Below are 26871 nucleotides of genomic sequence, written 5' to 3'. Positions count from 1 at the left end.
TGTCAAATGTATTTAAGAACACTCAGCCATAATTGTTTTTTAATATACTTTATATATAGTAAATGCTTTGTAGATATTACCTACTAATATTATCATCAATATCTAACATTTTAGTAATAGATTTATCCAGCTTTAGTAATAAAGATTAATGACATACCTTGAGATCTATACATGACATTCATAAAAATGATCAGAACTGTAGTTGTTAAAGACATAATATCTCATTACAAATTTGTCATACAAGTAATTCATTCTTAGAAATATACTTTCTGTTTTTGAAATGCATGATCTCCTGTTACAAAAAGTAATTCACAAGTATTTAACATTATAAAGCAATCTGTTATAGCTAAAATAGTCTTTTAAAAATCAATATTTGAAAACTTTAGAAAATTTTTAAACCATATTTATTATACCAATAACAATAGTTAATTTTTTTTTTTTTTTTTTTTTAAGATAGGGTCTCACTCTGTCACCCTGGCTGGAACGCAGTGGTGTGATCATAGCTCACTGCAGCCTCAAACTCCTGGGCTTAAGCAATCCTTCTGCAAACCTGGGTAGCTGGAACTACAGGCCCGTAGTACCATGATCAGCCAGTTTTGTATTTTTATAGAGATGGAGTCTCACTCTGTTGCTCAGTCTGGTCTTCAGCTCCTGGGCTCAAGTGATCCTCCTGCCTCGGCCTCCCAAAGTGCTAGGATTACAGATGTGAGCCACTGCTCCTGGACCAATAATAATAGTTGACATTCATATAGTACTTTTTCATTTAAGGAAAGCTCACGTGGCTTCATTGAATTTACTGTAGTCTAATCTGTTAAAACTATTGATATTATAGTCTTAGGAAAAAATAATACCTTAAATTCACAAATTGGACTTAACTATGGTCAGATGGTATTGCGTGCCAGATCTTTTTCCAAGCAAAAGTGTAAGTTTGCAAACAGTGAGAGTATGACTTTCCATGCGTTAAGTTCTTCATTGTGAATGACAAGTACGTAGTCGTCTATTCAGTTAAATTGGTACTTTGTCAGTGCTTTAGTATGAGATTAACAGGTGCTTAGATGGATAATATGTAATAATTGAATCATAAAAACTTTACTTGTTTTTTTCCTCTCCAAAAGCATATTTTGAGATTTTGGTCTGGTATTTCTCAATTAAATCATGAAATTTTATTTATGCTTTTCTTCTTCAGAAGGAACATAATCTTCAAGTTTTGGGTCTGGTGAAATCAGATGAAGGGTTCTATCAGTGCATTGCTGAAAATGATGTTGGAAATGCACAAGCTGGAGCCCAACTGATAATCCTTGAACATGGTAAGAGGGGCTGAAGTAGTCAGATGATAGAGGCTGTGTGCCTGATGAACGAGCACCCATGAGTCCAAATAACTCATGATTGATGACCCACTAGTCAAGGCCAATATGTGGCATAACTGAGAGAAAAAGAATAGCAGTCTGAATCATTTATATTACATAAAATTACCTAGAAGCACAATTTTGGATAATGTTGAAAAGAAATTTTACTAAGAAAAGAAAACTGAATATTATAGTCTTAATAAATTAATTTTTTAAAGAATTTAGTCATCTTAATCTCACAAATGTATTTCTGTCCTATAAAGAAAACTTCTTTTTTCCCCNCATACATAGTCTAGATCATTCTAGAGTTATACAAACATCTGGGGCCACATATGTATCTAATTTTCTTTCAAAAAAACTTTTTTTCTTATAAAAGTGATGTATTGAGATAATTTTAAAAACTATCTGACAATTATGAATGGTCCCCAGTTTTACAAAATGTGATTTCCAGGATACGAAACTGAAAAAAGTCAACTCTTCAGAGAGTGTTTTATATTATACAAACAAGTTTTGTAGAAAAATGATCCAGCAAATGCTTGAGTTAAGAATATTTATATTTTTTTCTAATTCTTTACACTTTTATTAACACACTTACAAAAAATAACATTCAAACACTGAGGAAACTAAATAACTTTGGAAGCAGAGCTCATTGTTTTCTGCTTACATAGAAGTGACGATTCTGGGCTGTTGGCACCAAATAGCCAACACTCATAAAACCCTGACTACTATATATCAAACATAAGTTAAAATCATAGGCACAAGTTTATCAGATCCACATTTCTTAGAAAAACTTAGTATTTATTTTGCATTGAAATTTTAGTTTTCCAGAATACAATTAATTTACCTTTTCTGATTACCACCAAAAAACCAAGTTTATTATTTAAAAATTCAGATAACAATGAAAAGTATAAAGAAAAAAAATCCATCCTGTATCTCAAATTAGGGAACCCACACTGTAATTTGAGCAGAGGTTTAATAGAAGGAATTAACGTTGATATTGGGATTGGAGTAACAAAAGTTTGACTAGTAAGAAGTAAAGAGAACTCTAGACAATGTAAGAATGGCAACTCTCAGGAGCAACTAGAACCCCTACATCTGAGATAGAGCCCTCAGAAAGAGGCCCCTCTTTTTAAGGTTGAGGTCCAGACCCTGTTGTAGATGGTATAACTTACTGGATGGCAGAGAAGTTGATATGGTGTTTTGCTCTCTAAACTTGCTCAAAATCTCCTTTCTGGAGGGTTAGGGAAAGCTGCTCACAGAATAGTGTCTCACTGGAGGCATTCTGCTACAAAACCACCCAGTGGATCAGGTGTAAGGGGAAGCTGCTGGCTATAGGAGCCTGCCAGGGTAGTACACTAGAACCAGGAAGGAAACGCCTTTCTTCTGTACCGTATCTCCATTGCCTTCTTATTGATAAAGTTTAATACATATGCCAGCTGGCAAAGGAAAAGTATATAAAGGACATGGCTCTGTTTCTGCAGCATAGGCAATGAAATCAGAATTTGAAGCTGAGAGGCAGTAAATTGATAACTGGTACACACTGCAAATCCTACCACCTGGATATACTGTGTATGGTTTTATAATTTCCTGTTTTCTTGCAACAGCATTGCTGTGTACATCTTTCTATGTCAACAGTTGATCTGCATCAATATTGTTTATTATTAAATAGTATATATATATATATATATATACTCTGTTTTATATAACAGATTTTATATTGGTTAACATTTAGATTGTCACCTGTTTTTTCCTACTATAAACAATGATGTATTGAACTTTTTATGTGATTATTATACTAAATTACTAGAAGTTGAATTATTGGATAACAGGTCTGTGTTAAATTGATAAGGGTATTTGCTGGGTGCATTATTTATTTGTTTTAGCAACTAAAACATTTTTCATTTTGAGCATTTCTCAAAAATACATGAAAACGATGCCACTTTAGACATCTGATCTTTTATTCAAGTCAAATACAATCGGGTATTGGTATGCCTCCTGGAAGAATTTCTCTGATGATTGTAGTTTGGCCAGGGAACCTAATTGGCAACGATGGCCCCTACTCTGGCTTTTCACTAACATGGCATATATGTAGGATTTTTATGTGCTGTTTTTTGAAAACTATACTTGAGAGTACTATTACAGAAAAGCATAAAATATTAGAACTGCTTTTTTTCTTCTTAGGTTTATATATACCCTCCCCTGTTTATTGGAAATGATTTTAGTAGAAGCATGCCATTTTTCCATCTTGGTGAAATGCCTGAGTACAATTACCAAGTAAGGCACTAGCCGAATTAGTGAAGTAGATAGGCTTATTTCTTTTTACTTGCAGCAGTGACTTTTCTTAGTAAACCTCATGGCTATTTGGGATATATTTATTTACATGGTACTAAGCAAAGGCACTTCAGTATATTTGTGTTTGAGATTACTGTTACAAATCTAACTTTAATAGTAGAAATGGTAAGTATGCCAGGAAGTTCCTAAACTAATCCTAATTGGGCTTTCCTCTGAAAATATTTAGATAGTGTACAAATTGTAGTCATAGTGTATTTGCTTCTCTCTTTTTGGTAATAGTGTTTTATGAACTGATGAAATTTTTTAGTGTCGTTATTGGGCATGCATTAAAGATGCATAGATTATAAGAAGAAGAGTGTCATGTTATTGTGTTTTCTATTTTGCTGTTTTAATTTGCAAGATAAATATTTATGCAGGAAAGCTAAAAGAAGGAATACAGTAACTTATTAGATCTGAGTTCTGCTTTTTTAGAGTTAACAATTTAATACGGGATGTAAGAGATGTATACAACTTGAATACCAGTCCAGATGCATAAATAAAGCAGCATACAGTTCAGAAGAGAGGAATTCTGTCTGTGTGATCAGGGAATTTTTTCGTGTAAGATGTCCCCTTTGTAATAGGCCTTGAATTATAAGATTTCTAGATGTTGATTCAAAGGAAGACCTGGATCAGTATGGAAATACAATAGAAGACCTGTTCCTATAGGAAGGTAGCCTTTAACAGCAGGGATAGGATCAGATCGCATGATTGTAAATAATAAAAACAATGCCATGTGTAATGAGTATGATGGTAAAGTCAGGTTTAGAGGAAGACAGAGTACAAGCTGGTTGAAGGAAAATTGTTGTAAGAGGCCATTGTGAGATGATAAGTACTTATAGTAGAGAAATCAGTGGAAAAGGATCCTACTAAGGAGATTGTGTTAGTCTGTTCTTGCATTGCTGTAAAGAAATACCTGAAGCTAGGTAATTTATAAAGAAAAGAGGTTTAGTTGGCTCACAGTTCTGCAGGCTGTACAGAAAGCATGGTGCTGGCATCTGCTTGGCGTCTGGGGAGGCCTCAGGAAGCTTCCAATCATGGTGGAAGGCAAGAGGGGAGCAGGCATCTTACATGGCAAGACCAGGATCAAGAGAGTGAAGTGGGGGGTGCCACACACTTTTAAACAACAAGATCTTGTGAGAACTCACTATCTCAAGGACAGCACCACGCCATGAGGGATCTTCCCCCATGACCCAAACACCTCCCACCTGGTTCTACCTCCAACGCTGGGGATTACCTTTTCATATGAGATTTGGGCGGGGACAAATATCCAAACTATATCAGAGGTGTTAATGATTTATCTGATTGAGATTTTATCAACTGATTGAACATTAATTGTTGTAGAGAAGTCAGACATACTTTCAAGGTTTACCCAGGTTTTGGGTAACTAGGTGTATTAGTCTGTTTTTACGCTGCTGATAAAGACATGCCTGAAACAGGGCAATTTACGAAAGAAAGAGATTTAATGGGACTTACAGTTCCACATGGCTGGGAAAGTCTCACAATCATGGTGGAAGGCAAGGAGGAGCAAGTCACATCTTATATGGATGGCAGCAGGCAAAGAGAGAGCTTGTGCAGGGAAACTCCCATTTTCCAAGCCATCACATCTCATGAGACTCATTCACTATCACAAGAACAGCATAGGAAAAGCCCACCCCTATAATTCAATCACCTCCCACTGGGTGATTCCACTGGGAGGTGGAATGGGAATTGTGGGAGTTACAAATTAAGATAAGATTTGGGTGGGGACACAGCCAAACCATATCACTAGAAGAATGGTGACACTTTTACACAAATAGAAAAGGAAGGCAGATCAAAGTGGAAGGAGATTTCCACTTCTGTTTAGGATATAAAGAGGTGCATAAAGAAAAACCCACTCTCACCACAAGAAGAGCTTAGTAAGCTACAATGTCATAAGTTCTCTTGAGCCCAGCAGAGAGCTGAGCATGCAAAGGAAATGCATTAGTCCATTTTCACACTGCTGATAAAGATATACCTGAGACTAGGTAATTTATAAAGAAAAACAGGTTTAGTGGACTCACAGTTCCACATGGCTGGGGAGGCCTCACAATCATGCAGAAGGCAAAACGCACGTTATATGGTGGCAGGCAAGAGAGAATGGGAGTCAAGTGAAAGGGGAAACCCCTTATAAAAATCATCATATTGTGAGACTTACTACCACAAGAACAGTATGGGGGGAACCGCCCCCATGATTCAGTTATCTCCCACTAGGTCCCTTCCACAACTCGTGGGAATTATGGGAGCTACATTCAAGGTGAGGTTTGGGTGGGAACACAGCCAAACCGTGTCGGCAACCAAATAACCTAAATTCCAAAAAGGACAACCCTCCCCACGCAACCCCCTCAAAGGCATCGATCATATATGCATTGTTTCACTTTTGGCAGAACACAAGAGAAAGAGACAACTACCATAAAAGTGAGTAAGAGGAAAACTCCTAGAGTTTTAATTAAAAGGCCTTTAACTACAAGGCCAACTATGGCCTAGTTTGGAATGTATGGGGGCCTCAGACAGAAAGGGAGTTTATACTTTCTTGCAAGCACTTTTCCTTGGGGCTCCACAGAGTACTCCCAATTAAGAGGAGGCAAAAGCAGGAGACTACAGAAAGCCATCTCTGTGGTATAGGGATGAAGGACGTGATGATCTGCAGCTGCAGAGAGAGAGTGATGCAGAGCGGCCTTTGTGCCTGGGAGACAGGACAAAGGCCTTCCCATTTACTCAGACCCTTCCCCTTTAAGCCTCAAACCAGTGGGGGAGGGGCAGAAAACCTTCTGATTTCATAAGTTTCTGAAGGGAGATTAGAAGTCAAAGCCCTGTGCTTCTTAGAGGAGGAGCGCTCCTGTCCCCAGGATGCAGACAGAGACTCACTGATGCTGGAGAAAGGGTAGAAGAGAAAACCCTTTATTTCTGAAAGAAGCGCAGAAACCATTCGTTGCCTCAGGATTCTACACTGATACCAAGGAGGGGTCTTTTACTATCAGGGGAAGAGTAGGAAACTTCCACCTAAGACCAATACAAATGCAAAGCAGATTTTGACTGCCACAAGAAGAGCCCCAGGGCCTCAGCTCACTGCAAGCTCCGCCTCCCAGGTTCACGCCATTCTCCTGCCTCAGCCTCCCGAGTAGCTGGGACTACAGGCGCCCGCCACCTCACCCGGCTAGTTTTTTGTATTTTTTTAGTAGAGACGGGGTTTCATCATGTTAGCCAGGATGGTCTCGATCTCCTGACCTCGTGATCCGCCCGTCTCGGCCTCCCAAAGTGCTGGGATTACAGGCTTGAGCCACCGCGCCCGGCCTCGGTGAGCTTTCTACTGTTTGGGAAGGGTCAAGAGCACAGAGGGATATCCTGTGGTATTGGTATGTTGGAGTGGTTGAAAACTCAGAGGAAAGGGGGAAAAAAAAAAACAACTCTCTGGCTCCTAAGCACAGGACAGTGGTAGTCTCCCAGTAGAAGAATTTGAAGCCTATAGTATACTTAAGGTAACTGTAGCAATAAAATCCATTCCTGACTAGATTTAGTTAATCTGGCATGACAGAAAAATAAGCATACCATTTTTCAGGTGTAAATAATACTGCTGTTCTGCATGCCATGTTCAGCATTCAACCAAAAAATTAATAGACTTTAATGAGCCCATCTACTATTGAGAGAGAAACTAATCAATAGAACTGTTTTCAGCCTTTGTGACTTCTATGTGATAGAAAGATATTCTTAGAAAATATACCATTCACATTTCATTCTTTATATACCTTTTTTAAAAATTAATTAATTATTTTTTTTTTTTTTTTTGAGACAGAGTTTCGCTCTTGTCACCCAGGCTGTCGTGCAGTGGCACGATCTCAGCTCACTGCAACTTCCACCTCCTGGGTTCAAACGATTCTCCTGCTTCAGCTTCCTGAGTAGCTGGGATTACAGGTGCGTGCCACCACGCCTGGCTAACTTTTGTATTTGTAGTAGAGACGGGGTTTCATATATACCTTTATTTTAAAAATTACTTGAGATATACTCCTACAGACTACAAGATGAGTCAAACCAATAACTCAAAAACAACACACACTCTTTAACATCTGATCCAGCAATTGCACTTCTTGGTATTTACTGAATTAGTTGAAAAGTTATGTTCACACAAAACCACGCAAATGTATTTGTAGCATCTTTATTCCTTGTTATCAAGATGTCCTTCAGCAGGTGAAAGAATAAACTGTTGTACATCTAGACAGTGGAATATTATTCATTACCAAAAAGAAGTGAGCCACCAGGCCAAGGGCCATGGCTCACGCCTGTAATCCCAGCACTTTGGGAGGTGGAGGTGGGGAGATCACTTGAGGGCAGGAGTCCGAGACCAGCTTGGCCAGCGTGGCGAAACCCCATGTCTACTAAAAATACAAAAATTAGCTGGGCGTAGTGGTGCATGCCTGTAATCCCAGCTACTCAGGAGACTGAGGCATGAGAATCACTTGAACCCGGGAGGTGGAGGTTGCAGTGAGCCAAGATTGTACCACTGTACTCCAGCCTGGGTGACAGAGTGAGACTCTGTCTCAAAAGAAAAAAAGAAAGAAAGAAAAGAAAAAGAAAAAAGAAATGAGCTGTCAAACCATAATGCACTGGAGGAATTATAAATGCAAATTATCAAGTGAAAGAAGCCAATTTGAAAGGACTAAAAACCATATGATTCCAACCACATGACATTCTAGAAAAGGCAAAACTATGGTGTTAGTAAAAAGATTAGTGGTTGCAGGGTTTAGGAGGAGAGGGTGATGAACAAGCAGAGCACAGATTTTTATAGCAGTGAAACTACTCTGTATGATACTATAATGGAGGATACGTGTCATAAGTTTGTCCAAGCCCATAGAATTTGCAACATCAAGAGTGAACACTAATATAAACTGTGGACTTTGGGTGATAATGATGTCTCACTACAGGTTATTCAGTTGTAATAAATGTACCACTCTAGTGGAGGATGTTGATAATGTGGGAAACTATGCGTGTGTAGGGCAGAGGAAATTTTGATACCTTATGCTCAATTTTGCAGTGAATCTAAAACTGCTCTACACACTTCTTAGGATAGTTAAAATCTAAAATACAGCACCACCAAACTCTCATAAGGATGCAGAACAACAGGAACTCTTATTCATTGTTGCTGGGAATGCAAAATGGTACAGCTATTTTCGAAGACAGTTTGGCAGTTTCTTAGAAAATTAAACATTTTTATCATAAGATTTAACAATTGTGCTCCTTGATGTTTACCCACGAGTTGAAAATTTATGTTCACACAAAACTTACACAGAAATGTTTATAAGAATTTTACTCATTATTGCCAAAACTTTAAAGCAACCAAAATATCCTTCAGTATCTGAATGGATAAACAAAGTGTGATACATTTATATAATGGAACATCATTCATTGAACAGAGCATCTAAGATGGGACAATATCAGAGGCTGTAACATAAGTAAATTATAAGTAAATGGGAGTCTCACAAGGAAAACAGAACAAGGACAGGGAGAAACAAATGTTTGAATAGATAATGGCCAATAATTTTAAAAAATGAATGAGAGCAAACCACACAACCAAAAGAAGCTCAGACAACCCCAAGCAAACTAAATACCATGATGATGATAATAATAATAATAAAAAGAAAATATGCCTGTACACGTTATAGTCAAACTTCTGGAAACCAAACATGAAAAAATCTCGAAGGCAACAGGAAATTTAAAAAGAAAAAGGACACATTCCATACAGAGGAACAAAGAAAAGAAGTGCAGCAGACTTTTGCCAGAAAAAAATGTGAGCTAGAAGATACTGAGCAATATTTTTTAGTTTAAAAAAAGTAATTAAGGGGCCATGCTAATCTTCAGTGTATTGTTCCAATTTTAGTAGTAGTATCTATGCTGCCCAAGTGAGCACAGAACAATAATTTTTAAGTCCTTAAAAAAAAGGCAACCAAAACTATACCCAGCAAAATATCTTTCAAAATTAAAGTGAAATAAAGACCTTTTCAGAACAAAACTGAGAGTTTGTTGCTGACATACCCATGCTACAAGAAATGTAAAAGGACAAAACAAAGTGGGCTAGAGTGTTTTCTTTTTTAAAGTAAATATAAAAATATATTTTTTAAATTACTTAATTGCTTTAAGAGATAATTGACTGTCTAAACAGGGACCCACAATTTTTTTTCTCTCTCTTTTTCACTGTCTAAGTAGTTTATTTCCACCTTCACAAACTCTTGCACCTCTGGCCATTACGCAAGGCACCATGAATTAAATAGTTATATCAGTATGTATTTGTCTTACATGATTCAAGATAAAAGTGGATTTTAAAAGCAAATGGGTGCCAGTGATAGAGAGGTGAGGGGAATAGGGCAGGCAGCAATAGGGTAACATGCAACAAAATTTTCTGTAAAGGGCCAGATAGTAAATATTTTAGGCTTAATGGGTCAGTCTCTGTCACAACTACTTAACTCGACCATTGTAGCACAAAAGCCGCCATATAGTTCAAACAACCTTAGCTGTTCCCGTGAAACTTTGTTTTCAAAAACAGGTAGCAGGTCCTAATATGCTTATTCTGGTCTAACACAGAAATAGTTTATAACATAAAGTGTAAAAGTGTGACAGAATGGTATATGTAGTGTAGTCCGATGCGTAGGGTAGAATTGAAAATAAACTATTGTAGGATTCTTATAGCACACAACAATGCTGTGTGTCAAAGATGCTCAGATACTTTGAATGTTATTTTTAAACAAGACTCACGAAGATAAGAACTATCACAGAATTTTTTTTTTTCTTCAAGAATTCACTCCGTTAGTTTTCTAGTTAAGCTAAGATAGTGATCACAAAGATAAGTTAGTAAACTGTGTGTAGTTTGTAGTTCTCCCTTTAACAGTTCCTTTTTGCAGTCACTAGGGCACATTTCCTCCTCATTATTCATACACCAAGTTTCTTCTCTTATCCTTATATTCTTTATCCTCCTGCTCCCTGTTTGTCTTTTTTCCTCCCACTCCCTCCCCCTTTTTTATTAAAAAAAATTTAAGTGAAACGGGCATCCCTCTGACGAGAAATAACTTAGAATCACAAACTATCAGGGCTGAAAGATATGTATCATGTAGTACAGTGGTTGGCAAACTTTCTGTTAAAGGGCCAAAGAATAGATACTTTAGGCTTTACTTGACATTTGGTCTCTGTTTACACTACTCACCTCTGCTATTATAAATGTGAAAACCACCACAGACAGAATACAGACAATCTGTAACAAATATGTGTGGCTGTGTTCCTGTAAAACTTTATATACAAAAGCAGGAAGTGCAGTGGATTTGGCCTGTGGGCCACAGTTTGCAAATCTCAATCTAGTCCATCTTCCCTTGAATATCCTTATATCACTGTTTCCCAAACTGTGCCCTTTAAGATGTATTAATGGGTCTACTGAAAAGCAAACAAACAAACAAAAAGGATGCTCCACAGTCCAACAGATTTGGGGACTGCTGTATATAAACACTGTATTCCACTGTTGGAAATTCACAGTGCTAATGAACGCAAATGGGAAGAGGCTCAAGGTGGGTCAGTTTTCATCATTTCTCCTTCAGGCTGCCCAAGCATCTGCCTTTCTCCTACCACATCAAGACATATCAGTGAGGTCTGTCGGAATTTGCTGTATTTACTTCTTGCAAGACAACCCAATTCTCCTGTGAAAGGAATTGTTTGTAGACTCTTAACTTCTGTCTGTCATGTTTTTGGCAGAAAGTCATCAATGTTTTATCTGGTGCCTTTTCTAAATTTTACCACTGATTAAAAGATGAGTTTAGTATTTAAAAAAAAAAAAAGACTTTACTAATTATATAAAAGTAATACATGATTATTTTAGAACACAGAGAAAAATATCACTGCCCAAAGATAACCAGTGTTAACATTTTGGTATGGAAATGTCTAAATATGTATATACACTTTTAAAAATTAAATTCAGATTATTTGGTATATATTGTTTTGTATCTTGTTTTTCTACTTGTTATTATATCCTGAGATCTTCCTGATATCATTAAAGGCGTTCAAAGGCATGGTTTTTAATGGCCAAAAAACTTTTCCATCATAAGGTTGTACTATAATTATTTTAACTACTTCCTCTATTTGGGGACATTTAAGTCATTTCCTGTTCTTCCTTTCTGTATCCCTGTCTGTTTTTCCTTTTTAATTACTAATGCTCATATTAGTAGTCTTTATCCAAATCTCTGATTCTTTCCTTAGGAAAAATTCCTAAAAGAACAATTAATGGTTTGAGTCAGTAATTTATGTAATTGTCAAATGGTTTTAGTAAATGATGTAACAGTTTACATTTTTACTAAGAGTGAAGAAAGGATACAAACCTAATCACACTTTAGCCAACTATTACAAAGTAATGTTCATTTAAAAATACAAAATTTAGGCTGGGTGAGGTGGCTTACCCCTGTAATCCCAGCATTTTGGGAGCTGAGGCAGGAGGATTACTTGAGCCCAAAAGTTCAAGACTGGCCTGGGCAACATAGTGAGACCCCATCCTCACAAAAAAAGTGTAAAAAAAATTGGTCAGGTGTGGTAGCACACACCTTTGGTCCCAGGTACTAAAGAGGCTGAGGTGGGAGGATTGCTTGAGCCCAACAGGTCGAGGCTTCAGTGAGCCGTGATTATACCACTGCACTCTAGCCTGGGCAACAGAGCAAGACCACCACCGCCCTGCCCATGCAAAAATAAACTTCATTATTAGGCAAAAATGACATTTTACTCGTTGAATTTTATATCTTTGATTGTGAAGTGGAATATTTGTCATATGTTCAGAAACACAGTTATTCCTTGGTGTACATGGGAGATTGGTTCCAGGACCCCCACATATGCCCAGATTTGTGCATATTCAACTACTGTAGTCACCTCTGTAAGACCTGAGTACATGAAAACTAGGCTGCCTGTAGCGTCAGGTTTTGCATCCCGCAAATACCGTTATTTTCTGTTGCGTTTGGTTGAAAATAAAAATCACCATGTAAGTGGAACCATGCAGTTCAAAACCAGGTTGTTCAAGGATCCACTGTATTCTATGTTTGCTCTTCTGTGAGTTGTATTCTTCTGTTATTGAAAAAGGAAACACATCTCTTGTGATGGTGCGTATCTTCACAAACCTTCTTTAAAAATAATGTTGAAAGTATTGTGCATCTTCGATGGTTTTATTTCTGTAGGGAGAGTTTTCTGATTCCCACCTGAAGTGTGTGGCTATATATACTGGCCATCAGCCAGCTGGCTAGTGCTTGGCTGCAAGAAGCTGCTTTGGAGCGTCCATAGTAGGCCTGTGGTATACTTAACATGACTATTAGGTTAATTATCAGCTTTAAACATTAAATGAAACAATAATTATAGTTAAAATATATAAAACATTTGTGCATTATCACTGGAAAACAGAATTTCTGAGGAAATTGTGAAGTAGAATTTGACTTTTGTTCGCAACATGCTTTCTTAGTCAAAACATTTAAAATACAACTTTTAATATTTAACTCTACTTTTATACATTTTCAGTAACAGCAACTCTTGATTTTAGAAGATCTTGTATCTTTTAAAATATTTAACTGACTATAAAACAGCATTATTTTATTTGCTGCCATTTCAGATTAACATTGCCTGTCATTGTATGCTAAAATCCTTTGTTTTTTATAATTATCTGTTGAATCATATTTTCAGAAAAGCATTGGCAGGTACATTGTTATTATTATTTAAATTATTACTGGTCCATTAAGAGTAGTAGGAATTAAGGTAAAATGTCTGTATCTTTTGTCCATTAATTTTTTAATGACCTTTCTTCCTGTCAGTTGAATTTAAAAATAGATTCCAAAATTATCATGTGAGACTGGAATGTGAAAACACAGAAATACACTTTCTTTTTCTGTCCTTTCATACCACGTCTGATAATTGGCAAATGTTAGTTCTAGTAAAGGAAGAAGGATTGATGAAAAGGGAGTAAGATGAATTTGTTTTTAGTAAAGGAAACTTACACTTTACCAGCTCCTTAAATGACTGCTGGGATATTATGGCCATGGTAGATAAGAATACACACTGAGCATCCCCCACCTTTTTTTTTTTTGACAGAAATGTCTGTAAAAAATTCCATATAGTATCTGAGGTTAGTATTGAATAATAGAGGTTCTGGAATAAGTGACTAATGTCCTGGCATGATTAAAAATTGGCTAGATAGCAGGAAATTGTTACTCATTAGTGGAATATTTTAATTTCAAAGCACTAGGATGTACAGTAGTTGGTGTTGGTGTTAATTAAAGGATAAGTTCTAATCAGTTATTTTGCTTTTTTGTAACAGTAATTATAACTTTAGGGAAAGTTTTATTCAAGGTAACTGGTGTAATTTGACTTCTTAATCATGAATTTCATGTCTAGGAACTCTCTAAAGCCTGAATATATATCTACTGTCACTGCTTGGGTTCTAGTTCATGTCTGCTGTTAATGACTGGATTACATATTGTAATTCTGTGATTTTTTATTTTCTATAAAATAAAGGAATTAAATTTAATGATCTCTTAGGTCCCATATCACTCCAAATACTCTGTTAAATGCAGTTGTTTTACAAACATATGCATTTAATGTAAAATGTGTTTCAGAATGCTTTTTCTGTATAGGTATATTGAAATAGATATGTTGTTTGCAGACAGATTGAGGCATTTCCAGTTAATAATTTTATGTAAACTGTCATAACTTGTATAATGAAACAAACCTTGTGCTAAAAGTCTGACATTTTGCATTAATGTCCCAGTCCCACTGTGGATGAGGTGATTAACCTCCCTGCGCATCAGTTTTCTTACCTGTGACTCTAAACAGTCATCTCTGCACAGCACACCTTTGAGGGGCAAACAGAATAATATATGTAAAGCATTTTGTAAATTGTAAGTACTCTGTAACTTTAGGGTAATAGTAATTTGAAAGAACATACAAAGGCAGAGCACCGATGAGAATTCAGTAGTCAGCATTAAAGGAGATTAAAAGTGAAGATAAAAGCTTAACTTTATGAAGCAAAGTTTGAAGGTTTTTTCAAAATAGACAACAGAAATCCACATAATATTCAGTTAGATCATTTAAATTTGCAAAATTAGAAAATCTTCTTTATATGACCAGATTGTAAGGCGTCTGTAATGATCTGGTTAAAACTAAATTTGCACTAAAATATTTTAAAGCAAACGTAACACATGTTCATTGTCAAGAATAAGAATACATAATTGACTGAAATAAAAGTAAATTTACTTTTTAACCCTTCCCTTAATCTTACTTTCTACTCGTTAACAAACATTCTATGTATTTGTGCATTCAGTAAGTAATTTGTTAAGCGAAATTCTATATGGCATATACGATTCTGTATTTGTTGTGCTAAGTGGTAGGGATGAGACAGCTAATAAGCAGACATGATTCTCTGCCCTCTGCCTTTTAGTAGAGACAGACAATAAGCAAGTAAATGAATAATTATACCTTTTATTGTCTACTTAAAGTAAATAAAAATACTGCTCTGATAAAGAATTATTGGGGGTAAAGTGGGAGTTATTTTAAATAGGCTAGACAAAGAGGGCCTTTCTGAAGTGGTGATATTTAAGTTGAGACCTGAGGGTTAGAAGGAGCCTATGCTTGTTTTACACTTACACATACATATACACATATTCATATATAAACTTTTTATTTGCAGAAGTGAAATCATATTTTTCTGTGACTTTGGAAAACAGTATCTTATGGACATGGTAGTCCTTATAGGTTTATCTTTTTTTATTTTTTTTAAACTGATCTATACTTGTCAGACTAGAGTATGAGGAAACATGTTTTTGAGTTCTTGAAACAATGTAAATTTTTTTGAGCTGCAGTTTAAGAATAATTTAAAATTCACACCCCTTTCATCAAACAATCCTATTTATAATTATCTTACAGATATAGTTACTAAGTATTTAAAGATTCATATGTTAGACTAGAATAAATCTCTAAGTAACCTAATTGATCCAACCAATAACGGACTAGTTAAATACAGAATAGAGTGGAATACTAGGAGGCTGTTAATAAGAATAAGATGTATGGAAAAATATGCAATTTATATTATTAATAAAAACAAGTTGCAGAAAAGTATGTATACTCTGATTTCATTTGTGGAAAGGAGAAGGAAAGATATAAATGTATATATCCTTGTATGTGTAAGAAAGTTTTGCAAGTCTACACAGCAATCTGTTAATGATGGTTATATCTGAGGAATGGGATTGGAAAAACCTGAAGATGAGGAGGAAAGGAAAAATAATACATTTGAAATTTTTGGAAAGCCAAATAGAAACATCAATTAGAAATTAAACTTGGAATATTTAAATCTATACCTAGTGATTTCTAACTTGTAAGGTAGTTATAAACTTTTTTAGTTTTTATTTCTTGAAACAAAATGCTATAGGAGAAAAAAATAGTTTAAAAGTATTTGGCAACTGTCTGCAAATGTTAGTTAATATAGCATTTTTTTCCTAGAAGATGAATCATGTCATATAAATGCTGAGGTGGTTAAGTATACTTTATTAAAATATTAAAAACTAATTTGTTTTGTTAACCAAGTACTTTATTGAGTACATATGCTGTGTAAATAGAGATTCACAGTTATCTAGCAGAGACCCTATTATATAGGCTATTAGGGGAGATAATGTAAAATTATAAGTCTAGCTAGAATAGACCTTAGAGATCTGAGTATTTAATTTAGCTGAGCTGGAAACTCAGTTAAGTGACTTGCCATAAAATAACTAGTTGGCATCAGAGTCAGGACTGATACCTTGGTTTTCAATTTCAGAATTCACTGTACCACTTTAGCAAGTTTAATGTTTTTAAGACAAAAATTTATGTTCTTTTTTTCCGCTTATATTCTCTTAATTTCAAGTTCAATCTTTTAAGTCAGTATAAATAAGTGTAATTACTTACTGACAAGGTTGGTCAGATGTGTCATTTTGCTAGGACGACCATACATCTAGTGTGCCTGAGACAGTCCCCAAGCATAATTACCAAAAAGTGTCTCCTTTCACTTTTAGTAGTATCTGGTTGTGGACAGCATATTCCATGGTCACCCCAATTGTTGCCAAGTTAGTGAATCTGGAAGATTCTACACAGTGCCAGGGTAAAGATTTTGGATTATGAATCTAAATAATTATAATGCAAGCTGTGATGAATGCCAAAGTGCTACTCATTCTAAATTGGAAGAAATAATTTCTGCTAGGTTTGACAGGCAAGGGAGGCTGAAGAACGTGGCATTTGAGCTGAGCCTAGAAGGATGGATGGGATTATAGATTAGTCAGGTTACAAGAAGATGGGAAGAGGTGTATACGCAAGAAGGCTCAAAGTGCATTTAGAGAATAGCAAGCATCTCAGTTTACCAGTGTTGAGAGAAATATGAGTGCAGGAATATACTTCTGGGAAGGTGTGCATAGACCAGATTATTTAATACCAAGTCAAAGGGTTGGAATTTGTTGACCAGTTGGAGGACTCCAGCAATTTTCAGTTATGTAGCACTTTATGAGGATTAATTTATGGAAGATGTGTTGAGTGGCTTTACAGAGGAAAATATGGAATCTGTCCTACCATTTAGGAGGATTTTGTACCAAATCAGATGTGATGTTTAAGGCCCTGGACTAGTTTATGGCAATGGAGAGAGAGAGGCTTTCTTTTTATTCCCTAATGGCTTTATATTAGTTAATTTGCATTGCTATAAAAGAATACCTAAGGATGGGTAATTTATAAAGAAAAGAGATTTATTTGGCTTCTGGTTCTGCAGGCTGTACAAGAAGCGTGGCACCAGCATCTGCTTCCAATGAGGGCCTCAGGAAGCTTTGTAATCATGGCAGAAGGCAAAGTGGGAGCAGGCATGTCACATGGTGAGAGAGGAAGAGGTTCCAGGCTCTTTTAAACAACCAGTTCTCAAGGAAACGAATCGAGCGAGAACCCACTCGGTGCAAGAAAGACATCAGGCCATTCATGAGAGTTCTGTCCCCATGACACAAACACTCCCCACTAGGCTGCACCTCCAAATTGGAGATCAAATTTCAACATGAGATTTGGAGGGGACAAACATCCAAACGATTATCAGGCTTATACATGGTACACATTTGTTATATGTTGGTTAGATGTTTCTACAAAAGAAGATGGCACAAGATTTATGATTTATTGGATATTTAAAATAAGAAAAAAACATTGGAGTTTTACACTAATTAAAAGTAGAGAGATTCTCTGTATAAATCTGAGGATATGATCTTTGTTCTACTTAGGTTAAGGAGGTTTGTCTGCATTAATTTTGAGTTGTGCTATAATGAATGCTATGTTTTTAGATAGCTTTGAAGAGGTAGACATATAATTAAAGTATGAATAGTTTGTTTGATGTTAAACATTAATTTTCTTTGCCAAAGGTCATGGACTTTAAGACCAGAATTTCTGAGGTCCAAATAATAATTTAATGCCTCAATGATAATTTTTGGTGTTAAATAAAAGTCCTGCAGATGACCTTTCTGGACACAAATTTGAATTTAGAATTATCAAAGAGCAAGCTTGAATTTGAATTTGATGCTATTATTTTGTTACAAAGAAAGAATCTATTATGCAGTGCTAAAACACCAGAAGGAAGATAGTATGTCTGAATATCTTTTAATTGGTAGTTATGTTTAAAAGATGCTAAATTATACAATAATGTCATAGTTGGCAAAATATCATTTGAGTCTGAAAGATATCACTGACAATCTGGCTGTTATAGACTAGTTTTCATATAGTTTCCATGCTGGATCTGTGTGTTTTTCTTTTTAGGTTATAGTGTTGTTGGCAATGAGAATATCTCCCAATTGATGCATACTTAAGAGACTGCCAGAAATAAAAAGTGTAATATAATTTGATATGCATTTAGAGAAATGTTTTTCTTTGGTATTAACATTTTAAATGTTACTACTACTGCCTCATAACTGCTATAATATTGTCTTAATATTTTAGCTGTATGAGTATTTCTCATAAACACCTTTATTTACCACCAGAATTATTGCCTGAGTTTCCCCTTATATAGCATATACATGAGCATTGTAGACCCCAAATGATAAAATAAACGTAAGAGATTTTTTGGCTAGATTCTGGTTTGGTGATGATTTTCTCCTAATTTTAGAGTTCCTCTTCATTTTACACTCTTTTACAAATTTGAGTAGTTGTAGTTTATTTTAGAATAGTTTTGTTAAAATCTCAATTAGAGACTACTTTTAAAATAATCTCAGGAAATAAAACTGCTTTAATTTGGACTTCCGCATCTTAAAACTGCTAATGCTCTTTTCTTTCAACTACATCCTAGAAAATTGGTTATGATTAGATGTAACATAAATCACTAAGCTCATTGAAAGTCAGTTTTTCTTTTTTATTGGACTAAATGGGTAATGAGCAGAAATACCTTTCTGCTTTTTGTCTTCCTCCTTTCCTCTGGGATATGGGAATCATACTGAGGAGGCAGCATTTGGTTTAGGATGAAAGGAGAGAAGGCTATCTTTTCTCTGGGCCCACTGCTGTGGTAGGTGCGTCATTAACATCTGTCACACCTTTTTTAATGAGTGCTTTTGATGTCAGGAAAAAGTCAGATGACTTCCTTAAAATTAAAACATCTCTCTTGCATACAAGAATGGGAGGAGTATTTTGTGTTCATTTTATTTTATAACTTCCTTCAATTGTTTATATAAGTCATTTGTTGAAATCAGCAGTTCACTGCAAGGGCTGCTTATCAGAACATACACATATTTAAAACTCCCCAGTAGTGTGTTCCTATCAGATTAGTACTTCTCTGCCTTTGAGACTTGGTTCCTTAAAGGAGAAACTCCAGTGTCTGTGAGATTATTCACATGCACTTTATTCCCTTGCAGTGAAATTGTTTGAATACTCAAAATATGTAGCCTTGGCTATTTTTGTGAGTTTATGTTCACGTTGCATTTTGGCCCTAACCAGTCTCCTAGCTATTCAACCACGCTCATGGACATTTCAGATATTAGAGTAGCTTTGAATAATTTCATTTTGAAGTATGTTATTCTCTCATCACCAGGGAGACTGCATACCAAATTCATACGCACCAACTTCAGTTAGGCTGAGACTGCTGGCAAATCCTATTAGGTTTCCCTAGTCTACTTCCTCTCCCGTCACTGTATGTCAATATTTGAAACCTTCGTGCCCCTCAAGCCTATAATTCTCTTACTTCGGCAGATGATCCCACATTTCCCATTCATTGGAATTTAAGATCTTTTTGTGATCTCATGCATGGTCAGTTTTTTTGGTGACAATTCTATGGGTGTTAAGTTTGCTGCATATTATAGTTTGTAAATATCAATTGGATTTAACTTAATTGTGTTCTTAAAATTCATTAAACCCTTACCTAATTTTTGTCTACCTTATCTGTCAGTTTCTAAGAAAATATATTTCTGAGGGGCCAGGTACGGTGGCTCACACCTGTAATCCCAGCACTTTGGGAGACCAAGGTGGGCGGATCGCTTGGGCTCAGGAGTTCGAGACCAGCTTGGGCAACATGGTGAAACCTCATCTCTATAAAAATACAAAAATTAGCCAGGTATGGTAGCACATTCCTGTAGTCCCCGCTGCTGGGGAGGCTGAGGCAGGGGAATCACTTGAACCTGGGAGGTGTAGTTTGCAGTTAGCCAAGATTGTGCCACTGCACTCCAGCCTGGGTGACAGAGCGAGACTCCATCTCAAAAAGAAAAAAATATATTTCTAAGAAAGTATGACTGCAGATTTGTTCAATTTTTTATTTCTATTCTTACTTTATATATTCAGAAGCTATGTTGTTAATGCATTAGGAATTATGATTTATCTTCCTGGTCAATTACTCCATTTCATCAAATCTAAGATACCATGCATTATAAGATACAACCTGATTGCAGAGATGTTAAAATATGGAAAAGGATCAAGAAAACATGGTATTTGTTTTATCAGCAGGAAACATTTGTGTTGTCCTAGTTAATTCTTGTTGCTTTCAATTTTGTTTTGTCTGATATTGACATTATTATACCTGCCTCTTTTTTTTTTTTTTTTTGAGACGGAATCTCATTCTGTCACCCAGGCTGGAATACAGTGGCGCAATTTCGGCTCACTGCAGTCTCTGCCTCCTGGGGTCAAGTGATTCTCCTGCCTCAGCCTCCCAAGTAGCTGGGATTACGGGCACCCACCACCATGCCCGGCTGATTTTTGTATTTTTAGTAGAGACAGGGTTTTACAGTGTTGGTCAGGCTGGTGTCGAACTCTTGACCTCAAGTGACCCACTTGCTTCAGCCTCCCTAAATACTGGGATTACAGGCGTGAGCCACCATGCCTGTTCATGCTTTTATAATAGGATTGACTGAAATATATTTTCTATTCTTTCATTTTCAAACTTTTGGTGTCCTTTTGTTTTAAGGTTATCAACTGTAGACCACTTTATACTTACTGTCCTTATGAGTTCTGTCATCTTGATTTTTTTCTTTCTGTTTATCAAATGGCTGCCTTTAAAAATTCAACATATTTAGCCTTTTTTTTTTTCTAGCAGCACTCAGGATTCATCATGATCCCTTTTCCTTCACCAAACAATTAAAAAAACTTCATCTTTTCACTGCCTTGTTTCTCATATACTGTACATTTTCCTAAACTATATTCTCTGGGCTACAATTTCTACTTTCTTGGATTCATCATTCTTTATTTCACTTGATTATATTTTATGATAAATTTCTCAGAAACAGTGAGAAGTAAATATTCAAAACTTTGTCTGTCTGAAAATATATTATTTGCCCTTATATACAGTTTCATCATCTTTTAGCATAATATTAGGAATTCAGTTTCTCATTCATGTCTTGATTTTAGATGGCTTAGTTTATTCTCGCAAAGCTTTTTTTTAATTTGAATTTAAGGAATAAACCCCCAGTTTCATATTGTCCAGCTTGAGTGGTTTCTTTAAAGGCTTGTGTCTGTTTAGGTCCAGAAAAATCTTACGATGTATCTGTTTGATTATTGTTCTTGCTACTTACTCTGTTAGCTCCTCTTATAGTTTTGCTTTTCATGTCATCTGCTGCCCTTAAGTGTTATATCCTGGGAAAGTCCTTAGAATTACTTCTAGAATTTCCTCTTTTTTTCTTTTTGAGTTCAATGTGCTTTTCTGTCTATATTGTTAAGAAACTTTATCTTAGGATTATATTAGATTTATAGAAAAATTACGAAGATAATACAGAGAGTTCTCATATATCCTACACCATTTCCCCCTACTTTTAACTTCTTAATATGATAAATTTGTCACAAATAACCAACATTGATATATTTTTCACTTACAAAAGTTCAAACTTTATTCAGATACTCTTAGCTTTTATCTTTTTTCTGTTCCAGGATGCTATCTAGGATGCCATATTACATTTAGTCATCGTGTTTCAGTAGATTCTTCTTGACTGTAACAGTTCCTCAGACTTATCCTTGTTTTTGATCAACATATCAGTTTTGAGGAGCACTGGTGAGGTATTTTGTAGAATATTGCTCAATTAGAATTTGCCTGATATTTTCTTATGATTAGACTGGGATATGGGTTTTTGAGAGGAAGACCACAGAGGTAAAATAGTGTTCTCATCACATCACGTTGAGGGCACATGCTATCAACATGACTTATCACTGTAGATGCCATCCCTGATCACGTAGCTAAGGTAGTGTTTATCAGAGTTCTCCACCATAAAGTTACTCTTTTTTTTTTTTTTTTTTTTTTTTTTTACCCTTTCCATACTCTATACTTTGGAAAAAAAATCATTATACACAGTCTACATTTAAGGATTGGAGACTTATGCTCTACCTCCTTGTGGGCTAAGTATTTACATAGACTGGTATTCTACACAAAATTGTCCATCCTTCCCCATTTACTTATTTGTTCAATCATTTGCTAATATTTTCTTAAGGATTGTTACATCTATATTCATGAGATAGATTGGTCTGAGTTTTTTGGTAATGTCTTTATCTGGTTTTGGTATTAGAATAATGTTGGCTTTCTTGGTATATTTGTGCTGCTATAACAAAATACCTTAGACTGGGTGATTTAAAAAAGACAGAAACTTATTTCTCACAGTTCTGGAGGTTGGGAGTCTTAAGATCAAGGTGCCAGCAGATTTAGTATCTGGTAAGAGCCTGTTTACCACACTCTGTAAAAGTCTAAGTCCTTGTTTCCAAGATGGTGCCTTATTGCTCCAGCCTATATTGGGGAGGAACACTGTGTCTTCCGTGGCAAAATGGGGACCCTTCAACCTCAAACCCTTTTATAGGGGCGTTAATCTGATTTATGAGACAGAGCCCTCATGACTTAATCACCTCCCAAAAGCCACAGTTCTTCATACTGCTACACTGAGGATTAAGTTCCCGCATGAATTTTGGAGGGGACACTGTCATTCAGATCATAGCACTGGCTTTATAGAATGAGGAGATGTTCTCTCTGTTTCTGTTTTCTCAAAAAGATTGTAGACTGTTGGTATTATTTATCCTTTTAGGCTTTGGTAGAATTCACCAGTGAAACAATCTAGGCCTAGTGTGTTCTTTTTTTGAAGATCTTTAATTATTGATTACATTTGTTTAATAGACATAGAGCTATTCAGGTTATCTATTTATCCTTGTATGAATTTTTGTGATTTGAGTCTTTTAAGAAATTGGTTGGCCTGGAGCAGTCACTTACACATGTAATCACAGCACTTTGGGAGGCTGAGGTGGGCAGATCGCCTGAGCTTAGGAGTTCAAGACCAGCCTGAGCAACAGAGCAAATTCCTGTCTTTACCAAAAATAAAGTTAAGAGAGAGAGAGGGAGAGGGAGAGGGAGCAGGAGAAGGGGAGGTGGAAGACTCGGGGGAAGAAGACAGGGAGAGGGAGAGGGAGATGGAAAGGGAAGAGGAAAGGAAAGGGAAAGGAAGTCTCTGGAGAGACAGAGAGGAATGAAAGGGAAAAGAGAAAGGGAGTCTCTTTCATCTAAGTGGGCATAGAGTTGTTTAAAGTATTCCAATATCTTTTTTTTTTTTTTTTTGAGACAGGGTCTCACTCTGTTACCCAGGCTGGAGTGCCGTATCATGATCAGGGCTCACTGCACCCTCGATTTCCTGGGCTCAGATGATCCTCCTGCCTCAGCCCCTCAAGTAGCTGGGAACACAGGTGTGTGCCACCATGCCCGGCTAATTTTTGTGTTTTTGGTAGAGACAGTTGTGCCATGTTGCCCAGGCTGGTCTCAAACTCCTGGGCTCAAGTGATCTGCCGGCCTTGGCCTCTCAAAGTTTTGGGTTTACAGGCATGCTTCTCTTATCCTTTTAATGCCCATGAAATGAGTAGTGTTAACCTGTCTTTGATATCTGATATTAGTAAATTGTGGCTTCTCTTTCTTTTTCCCTTGGTGCCTGGCTACAGGTTTATCAGTCTGTTGATCTTTATAAATAATTAACTTTTAGTTTCATTTTATTTTCTCTATTTTTCTGTGTTCAATTTCGTTTATTTCTGCTCTAATTTTTATTATTACCCTTCTTCTGATTGCTTTAGGCTTAATTTTCTCTTCTTTCTCTAGTTTCCTAAGATATAATCTAAGTTTCATTTATTTTCATTCAGTTCAAAATATTTTCTGATTTTCTATCTAGCTCCCTCTTTAGCCCATGAGTTATTCAGATATATATTTATTTCTGAATATTTGGAGTTTTCCAGCTATATTTTTGTTACTTATTTCTAATTTAATGCTATTGTCTGAAAATACACTTTGGATGATTTCTGTTCATTTAAATGCATTAAAGTATGTTTTATGTCCCAGATGTTATCTATCTTGGTGAATTTCCACGCAAGCTTAAGAACAATGTGCATTTTGTCATTGTTGGAAAGAACATGCTATAAATGTCTATTAGATCAATTGATATAGATGACTGTTCAGATCATCTATATACTTAGTAATTTTTTTCCTTCTTGATTTATCAATTACTGACAGAAGGGTATTTAAATTCTCCAATTATTATAGTGAATTGTGCCTGTCCTCTTGTAGTTCTGTCAGTTTTGCCTTATATATTCTGGCACTTTTTTGTTGGGTGCATACATATTTAGGATTGTTATGTCTTCTTGGAAAATTGACAGCTTTATCATTATGTAATACCCTCCTTTTTCCCGATAATCTTCCTTGTTCTGAAGTCTGCTTTGTCTAGTATTAATATAGCTAATTAATATATTAATATAACAATGTAATAAAGGTATTCCATCTTTCTTTTGATTAATGATAGTAAGCTATATCATTCTCTCTCTTTTTTTTTTTTCTTTTTTTTGAGACGGAATTTTGCTCTTGTTGTACAGGCTGGAGTGCAATGGCGCGATCTCAGCTCACCACAACCTCCAACTCCTGGGTTAAAGCGATTCTCCTGCCTCAGCCTCCTAAGTAGCTGGGATTACAGGCATGCACTACCACACCCATCTATTTTTGTATTTTTAGTAGAGACAGGGTTTCTCCATGTTGATCAGGCTGGTCTTGAACTCCCGACCTCAGGTGATCCAACCGCCTCGGCCTCCCAAATTGCTGGGGTTACAGGTGTGAGCCACTGTGCCTGGCCTCCCTTTACTTTTTTTGTAACTTTTAGTCGTGTGGCTTTTTAATGAAAGGATATTTAAACCATAATCACACATGAAGATCTTCAAATTATTATATAATAGAGGTCCTCCTATTCAGAATTTTGAAGTCATTGTTTTAATCTGTAAGAAAGAGCTGTTTTGAACTCAGCTGAGCCTCCTTAGATGGGGCAGAAGAGGGGCATCTGTTACCTGCTTTCAATCCATTGCCCCTTTGTCCCTTTACAAGTTACCTTACCCAGAATTGCCTGTGTTCATGGTTCTTTCATTCTAGCTATCTTTGTTTTCTACCTCCTCCTCTCTGACTTACTTTCTTCTCCTGCTAATATTTTTCCCCATTTTAAAAAATTATGGTAAAATGTACATAGCCCTAAAATTAACTATCTTAACTATTGTGTGTATTTCATTGGCATTAAGTGCATTCGTTCTGTTGCGCAGCTGTCGCTGCCATCCACCTCCAGAACTATTTCCATCTTGAAAAACCGAAACTCTGTACCCATTCAGCAAAGGCTCCTCATTATTCCCTCTTCTCTTTTACCTTCTATTTCTATGATCAGGACTACTCTAGCCTTATATAAATAGAATCATACAGTATCTGTTTGTGACTGGCTTATTTCACTTACCATAATATCCTCAAGGTACATCCATATTGTAACATATGTTGGAATTTCCTTCCTTTTTAATTCTGAATAATATTTTGTTACATCTATATACCACATTCTTATTATCTGTTCATCCATCATTACACATTTGGATTGTTTCCACATTTCAGATATTCTGAATAATGCTGCAATGAACATGGGTGTACAAAGATCTCTTTGAGACCCTGCTTTCAATTCTCTAGTGTATACTCAGAGTGGAATTGCTGGATCATATGATAATTCTATTCTTACTTTTGTGAGGAACTTTTATACTGTTTTCACAGTGACTGTAGCATTTTACATGCCCACCAATGGTGCAAAAGAGTTCCAGGTTTTCAGTGTCGTCCCTGAAACTTATTACTTTCATTTTTGGGGGTGTTTTTTATAGTGGCCATCCTAATGGGTATAAAGTAGTCATCCCTTTACTTTTACTCTATCTGAATCTTTATATTTAAAGTGAATTTTCTTGTAGAACAACACATAGTTTTGTCATGTTTTTTAATTTATTCTGATAATCCCTGTCATTTAATAGGTATATTTAGGCCAGTTACATTTAAAGTGATTGTTGCTGTAATCAGATGAATATCTACCATGTTTCCAACTGTTTTCTTCCTATTCATTGCATTGGTTATTGGTTTCTTTTCTCCCTCTTTTTCTGCCTTCGTCAGTTTGGAGTACTTTATATAATCTCACCTTATCTCTTCTCTCAAAAGTTTGATTATACTTCTTTTAAAAATTTTTAGTGGTTGCCCTCGGTTTTACAATATACATTTTTTTATTATTATTATACTTTAAGTTCTAGGGTACATGTGCATAACGTGCAGGTTTGTTACATATGTATCCTTCTGCCATGTTGGTGTGCTGCACCCATCAACTCGTCAGCACCCATCAATTCGTCATTTGTATCAGGTATAACTCCCAATGCAATCCCTCCCCCC

The 26871-nt window shown here is 36.0% G+C and overlaps 1 protein-coding gene across 1 annotated transcript in view; it reads left to right on the top strand.

Moving 5' to 3' along the window:
• The window catches only part of NEO1 (neogenin 1), a 198651-nt gene that overhangs the window by 69217 nt on the left and 102563 nt on the right, over positions 1-26871 (top strand). Inside the window, exon 7 of the mRNA XM_017868541.1 lies at positions 1187-1307. Coding sequence (XP_017724030.1) covers positions 1187-1307 — 121 coding nt within the window. The remainder of the gene's footprint in view (positions 1-1186; positions 1308-26871) is intronic.

Source organism: Rhinopithecus bieti, unplaced genomic scaffold, assembly GCF_001698545.2.
Source record: "Rhinopithecus bieti isolate Rb0 unplaced genomic scaffold, ASM169854v2 scaffold_4639, whole genome shotgun sequence".
In the NCBI taxonomy this organism is placed as follows: Eukaryota; Metazoa; Chordata; class Mammalia; order Primates; family Cercopithecidae; genus Rhinopithecus; species Rhinopithecus bieti.
Note: the sequence above shows the minus strand (reverse complement) of the source record. Positions and strands in the feature narration are given on the sequence as shown.